This window comes from Coccinella septempunctata, chromosome 8, assembly GCF_907165205.1.
Source record: "Coccinella septempunctata chromosome 8, icCocSept1.1, whole genome shotgun sequence".
Lineage (NCBI taxonomy): Eukaryota > Metazoa > Arthropoda > Insecta > Coleoptera > Coccinellidae > Coccinella > Coccinella septempunctata.
Window position 1 is genome coordinate 15,193,551 of NC_058196.1, and position 7,451 is coordinate 15,201,001.

At 37.0% G+C, this 7,451-nt stretch overlaps 1 protein-coding gene across 1 annotated transcript in view; it reads left to right on the forward strand.

Annotated features, from left to right (window-relative positions):
• Positions 1-1,128, forward strand: part of LOC123318858 (programmed cell death 6-interacting protein) — a 31,813-nt gene extending 30,685 nt beyond the window's left edge. Inside the window, exon 16 of the mRNA XM_044905616.1 lies at positions 347-1,128. Within this exon, the coding sequence (XP_044761551.1) occupies positions 347-519 (173 nt within the window). The 3' untranslated portion in view covers positions 520-1,128. The remainder of the gene's footprint in view (positions 1-346) is intronic.
• The last annotated feature ends 6,323 nt before the right edge of the window (positions 1,129-7,451 follow it).

Genomic DNA, 7,451 nt, shown 5'->3' on the forward strand with positions numbered 1-7,451 from the left:
GAAAGTCTCCATTCTTGACACATATCGAGGATATATATTCTATTCTATTCTTCTTTACGAAATATTGTTTTCACAAGGAATCATATATCATAATGCCACTATAGTTTATTTATTCAACAATTCCATCTGAAAGCACACCTTATAGAAGAAATCAAATCGAAAAAAATCCTATAAAAATTTTTTTTTGCATCGATAACTCAGATTTATCAAATCGAAATTAGTTCACAATGAGAAGAATTAACAAGATATACGAATGTGCAATATGAGGAATGATTGACAAATTCTGCTATTATTTCTAGAAAACTCGCACGCTATAGTATTTCATGATTATATTTTCCAATTCCAGATTACAATTATCAAGGTGGGTACCAACAAAGCCCTGGATATTCTGGACAGCCACAGGCATACCCACCAGGAACTTATCCACCTGGTACCTACCCACCTCAAGGTTATTATCAACAACCTCCCCAAGGATATCCTCAGCAACCCCCTCCAGGTGGTTATCCTCGCCAGTGGTAAAACAGTTCAATTTGGATCAACTGCCACTCATTCATTAGGGTTATGAGTCAAAAAATGGAATAGTTATGCGCCAATATATATTTTATATTAGCTTGATAGGTTCAATTTAATCCATGAATAATTTAATTATCTGTTGAAACTTTTCTGATGAAAAATTGTATAAATGCTTCAAACAATATAATTGAAAAATGTAAAAAGAGTTCGGTTGGTTTCACCAACGTTGATTGCCCAATTAAGCAGTCCAAATCTTCATTTAATGGTATTTAACCGTAATTGGATGCCATATTTACAAATCATCTTGTTGATCATTCGTTATAATTTCCAATTTATATATTGTCAAGCTTTGGTCGCAAGAATGACGAATCATTTTTATGGAACTAGCCGTTTTAAAAACAATAAATTTTATTCTATAAAGAATGTTGATTTGATAATGTTGCCTTTCGAAACTTTGTAATACAGTTTTAATATTTATTATTTTTAGTCTATTCTTAGGTGTTGAATAAAGTCGAGCAAATTATTGAAATACCTTTTTTCATATGGTAGTTATCTCTATTTTTATATATTATGCTATTCAAACTGTAATCATTGAATTAAATTCTATTAAGTTTTGCTTTTTTATTTTGTTATTGTTATCAATCCAAAAAATAATCGTTTCGATACATATTTCAATTATGCGCAAAACACATAAATCCTTTTTCCTGTCGCCTTCATGGTGATCAATTCAATATTCCTGTCTGTTGACAGTGGTTGTTACCCCAATAATATGTAACGTTGTTTGGATTGATCAAGTTGTCTTTCTTAATGCCTAATATATTCACACAACTACTACACTAACTTATTAGTATTATTAAATAAATGACAAGTGCTCAGAAATAAAAATAGATACAGTACAGTTGTACAAATTCGAGCACTCAATCAGCCTAAATCGAATATATTTTTGAAGGTTAAAAAAATTCTACTCTCTCGAATCGAATCTGTTTTTGAAGGTTGAAAAAATTCTACTGGACAGGAAGTTTTGTCGCTGGGTAGTCATGAAGTTTTCTTTCTTGAACTTGTACCGATGTCCTCGTAAGTTATTGGTGTTGCGGGAGAGAAGTGAAGATACCTGTCATATTATTGACTGCCCGGAAACTGAATATGAGATTACCTCTCAGTCAGCGATCCTGAAATGAGGTTATACGGAAGATACGGAGTCTCTCTTCATATACTGGATGGATGGGACCATAAGGAACGCGAGTAACAAGACGCTGGGAGAACAACCTCGGAAACACTTTCAGATGATGCCCTGAATGTTGCCTTTTTTACATGGGGGACCAGCTCAAGTCAGGTGTTAACCCTAAGTGCTCAAGTGACTCTGTCGTACCTAGGTGATGTCCATCCAGAAAGTAATAATGTTTCGGATTCTGCTTGCCAATGTGAAGAACTACACTCTTTCCGAAATTTAGTGGAAGCAACCAATTTCTGTCGGTGAGAATATCCAGGTCTTCCTGAAGCAGTTCATAATAAGTGATGAGGTTGTTGAAAAGTTTTGTGTCGTCGGCAAATTGTAGACAAGGGCTAACACTACTTTATTTACACAGTCACTAATTTCCTTTCTCTACTTTGGAATTTGCAACTCTTTGCACTGTTCACTCTAGTATTCGGCTCGTATCTTCCCCGTCCCCCTTTTTTTTTATAGCAGGGGGAATCTGCGACCGTGAAAACACGGGGCTCTATCTCTCGCCCAGAGGAACCCATTTCTAGGGAACACAGTGGGGTTACTCACTCTTCAGAGTTCGCGACGCACTAAACCTAACCTGCTTTTTATTGGTTCCGGGCATTTGCCTATAAACCATTTATCCCCTGATCGGTTAATTTCTTCTATAAACCATTTATCCCTTGATCGGTTAATTTCTTCTTGCACATTGTCGTGCTAGGGTTTTCATGTTCGTCCATTTCGGATATCTCTTCTTAGTATAGTTTTGATAAGTTTCCGTTCTCATTTTAATCTCTCCTCAATTGATCTCGCGGTCTCCTTTTGTAAATTCTCATTCTTCCTCTGTCTTCCTCCGGATCGTAGTCCACTAGTCTCCTGAGTTCTTCGTTTGGATGTTCCTTAGTTCCTTCGCTGTTTCGAATAACTTTTCAGCTTTCCTCTTCATAAATTCGGTGATGGTTTCCCACTTCAAATCACGATATATGTGTTTGTTCCTGACAAATCAAGGCGCATCTATGGCACATCGTAGTAGCTTTTTTTCTGTTGCCTGAATTCTTTGTATATGGATCTTTGCCGCGAATCCCCAAGCACCTGATCCATAAGTCAGTTGCGGTCTAGCAACGGCTTTAATTATTTTCAATTTTGTCTCATTTGACATGTGGCTCTTTCTACCTATCAGCGGGTAGAGCATATTCATCGCTGCCTTGGTTTGGTCAACGGCTTGTTTGATATGGCTTCTCCAAGTTAGACCTTTGTCTAGGGTGATACCTAAATATTTCGCTTCGTTTTTCCATTCGATTTCTTCTCGATCTACCTCTAGATTTGTTGTAGTTCTCAGTCTCCTCTTTTGCAGTAATATTGCTTGGCTCTTTTGTCCGTTGAGCTTTATTTTTCATTTAATACACCAGTCATTTATTTCATCTATTGGCGAATCCAACTACCGATGAGGGCGCTGCGACTTGTCAACATGGCGAAAATGAGTAATCATCGTGAAAACTCTATTGTGAAAGCAATGTTATCGTAGATTTTATTCGATTATAGAGATATTTATGAAGGTAGTGAATAATTATGGGATTATTGATTGTGCTCGGGTTCCTCCAAAACTTTCCTGAACATGTTGGTGTCGTTTGATGAAGATTTTACAAGAACTTATATCCAGAAAATTTCATTCTATCATCACACTCAAATGAATCATGTAATTTGTGGAAATAAATTAATGTAAATATTTGAGATAATTTATTTGGATGAAAACATATTATGCAGTTCAAAATGCCAACACAGAAATTATTTTTCAGCATTTACAACCAACTCAACAAGACCGCCTGAAAATTAATTCTACAGTTGTAATTTCATTAACGAAATTTGAAATTCTTGTCGAACGGTTTGATTATTGATCACATTCAACTGCTTGCAAAATTCAAATCACCACTTTTCATTTGAAATGTTCCCAACATATCATCTCTTGAAGATTGCAAGTAATGCATGTACAACTTCAGTTATGTCAGAAATTTAATCTCATCTACTTTCTTCTGCTCAGGTTTCTCGGCACTATCAAAATCATGGAAATGAAAATTCGCATTGCCTTTCTTAATCGTCCAACACTAGAAAATTCATCTAGAACAAAGATATCTACTAACCTAAAATTATAGCGAAAATTGGTAAATAGTTTCGCAACTGAATGACACTGAAATAAATACTCACTAAATTTTTTTAATACCTATTTTTCTAGTCAGACATCCAAAAAATTTTGTGAATATAGTTCACTGGTAACCGAATATGTAATGAAAATATCTAACACAAAGAAGTTGAACTCAAGTTATTACTCACTTTCTAGGTTAGTGATTTGGCCGCTAGGCGGCGTTTAGATTTTTGGATTCGCTAATAGCTTCTTGTAATATTCCTTCTATGATTTCTGGCTTGCGATGTCGCATTGCGATTCCCGTGTCGTCGGCATGTAGTGTCAGCATAGTCCTTGGAGATTTTGGTATATCGTGAATATATATGTTATACAGTAACGGCCCAAGTACTGACCCTTGAGGCACCCCTGCTTCCATATATCTGGTTGTGGAGTTTTCTCCTTCCACTTTCACGTAGAATCTTCTGTTCGTCAAATAATTCCTAATCAACTTGCACAGTTTGATTGAATATCCAGCATATCTCATTTTGACATCTAGTAGTACAAGACCAGTTGCTTGTTTCTTTTGGAATCCTTCTGTTATGTATTCTGCGAGTCTCAGTTATTGCTGTTCTGTTGAGTGATCTCTTCTGAATCCGAATTGCTCTGCTGGAATGAGATTCAGATTTTCAGTTTCTTCTGTAAGCCTCCTAGCGATTACTCTCTCTACTACTTTTCCTAGGGCGGACAATAAACTTATCGGCCTGTAGTTTTGGGGGAATTTTTTATCTTTGCCTGGTTTGTTGATTGCTGATTTCTGCAGTTTTCCACTTTTTCGGATAGTGTTCAGTCCTCATTTTACCGTTTGCAATATTTGGGAGAGCAGCTATACCTTTTTCTAGGTAATTTCTTCAACATAACATTCGTTATTTTATCACTCCCCCGTCCCCGAACACATAGGTTGGTGTGACTGCGTCTCCCTTTCTGCAGCACCCTTGTTCGGAATAGCAATCCACAATCCTCTTCTTCTTCGACGTGTGACTGCTTGTGTGATATACCAGTATCGTCGTTCCCGTTCTATTGAAAATTACCTCTATCAAGTTTCGAATGATTCTTCAGATGAGTTGATCTAGCTAGACTACAACCCAAGCACAGTTAGCTTTTTCACTTCAGCTTTGCGTGTTCATCACCCAGTTTCAACAAGATATCCCACATACCTCAGTAGCTAGGTTTGTTATCGGAGAATCTCTTGGTTACCAGGTAAAAGAGGTAACGCCGACAATCAGCTAGACTCAGGGCTTTTCCGCGTCGAGGCTGTTGTTTGAAGAGATCGGATAATCGGCCAATTCTTCCTGAAAACGAATGCTCTTTCTCTGGGCATAAATAGTTCTTCGGCGACATAATGGGCCGGTGAATAATTTTCAGGCACAGAGAAAAGATCCTGCTGCTTCTCAATGGTAATTCCGAATCTTGCTTTCCAAGCTCCTTTATATTTTGCCAAGAATTGGTCGAAGCTCCTTTCATCACGCTCCGCTTTATGGAGATCTTATAAGTGGAGGGGATACCTTCTACCAGATCATTGATCGTAGAGACGGCGGCGCAGTATATATTCCAGCGTAGCCTGAGTATTCCTCAGACTCACTCGTCTGCATAAAGTAAGTCAAGGTCGGTGTGTTCTGTTCTGTGCTCGTCTGTTCTAGAACGCTTAGTGAAATGGATTATAGAGTTTTGCCCGGATGTTTCGTAAGCAGTTCGGATCCCTTCAGATCCCTTCCTGCTGAAATGGTTTCAACCATTTTTCGATATCTGGATGCTGATTCATTGTTATCCGTCTATTCGACGAGTCGCAGATTCAGAGATATCTGCCTTTATGACCCGATGCTCAGGCGTAAGCTCACTTCTAGAACGACTGAATTGCGGAGAGAAGAGCGTAGGCGACTGCTGAATCCAAAATTTGGTGTGAGTATTGTTCGGAATGATGATTTCTCTCGCTCATCATTTCGAGAAAATACCACTCAAAAAAAAGTTCTTGTACAAACAAGAACACAACGAACGCGTGCTTTGACAATTCCAAGAAATTGGAGTTTATGCTCCTCTGAGCAGAAAGTCAAAACAAATCATCGCTCGATGAGGCTATAAATCTGCTTGCGCTTTCGATATTATTAGTTTTTTTTTGACTCTTAGTTGTTCTTTCGATATTATTAGTTTTTTTGACTCTGAGTTGTTCTTGGCAACAAATATCATCTTTATGACAGTTGGGACTCAACCTAAACAATTATTTCTAAGTCAATCTCTATAAAAAATCCATATGTACCTACTCCCTAACAATTTTTCTCCCGACACAAGTTAATCATCATTTTTATGTTTATGTTGTGGTGCTTTTCGAGAGGTAGATGATAAATTTGGAAAAGATTCAGATTGAGTTCTAGCCTGGTTAGCTTCGCCAAAGATCTGAACTGCCTTGAACCGTTAAGGTCAGTTCATATTATCCGTCCGGCTCGGTTCAGTTCAGCTCAGCCAAAATATTCTTCCAGAGAATATTGTGCGGATGGACTGAAGGGCGTGGTTGGACTGAATGAGACTGAACGTATAATATGAATAAGCAACCGCTCAGTTCAGCTCAGTCAATCGAGGGTTTTCCTTTGTTGTGAAAGCTTCTTTGAACTTTTCTTTTGTATTAATTGCGAAATTTTTCACAATATACAGGATGATTCATAACTATTGGGACATAGGCTTGTGCAGATTGTTTGGACCAAAATATGGCGATAGGACCAATTATACCTCAGTGAAATATTGCTGTGCAAAAAAAGATAGAGGGCGTTAAAGTTGATTTTTTTTTCGTTTTTTGCTAATAATTTCACTGTATATTTTTTCATCCGTTTTTAAGAAAAACACAATTGAACAGTTCAGAGCATCGGAAGGGGATTTTAAGTAATGACTTATTTATTTTATTTATTTATTTCGACGATAAAGCATAATTAAAAACAATGAAACAAAAAGAATAAACTTAAATTAAATGTTCTACGTGTCCTCCCCCTACTTCTATGCCTTTTCTTATTCTTTCAATGAAGGACTTTCGAACTTTGAAGAAAATATTATTCTCTCGCCTTATAAAAAATTCAACTTTAACGCCCTCTATCTTTTTCCACGGCAATATTTTATTGAGGTATATTTGGTCCCATCGCCATATTTTGGTCCAAACAATCTGCCCTTGGCCTATGTCCTAATATGAATCACCCTGTATAATCGAAATGATTTCCTGTTCATTCTAAAATAGCCATGATGTGTGGACCAATTTTTTTTATAATGTCCAATATTCACCTTCAACTCTCCTCTTTTCAAATATTGGTTAGACACCCAATCTTTTTACCGACATTTTGTTCCTCTTCATCTTCGTCTAACAATAATGCAAAAGCACATCATTCATTCAGGAGTAATTGTAGCAATTTTATTTTCAGCAGAAGGGTTTACGTCCTATGAGATAGGGCACGTAAGAGAAACAACGAAAATAATAATAATGATAATTTAACAATATTTTTTAGGGTCCTTCTTGTACTGTTTTGATCAAAATGATAGGCTTCAAGTGTCAAGTGCTGGTCGATTCGAATGCAACCGAAGATT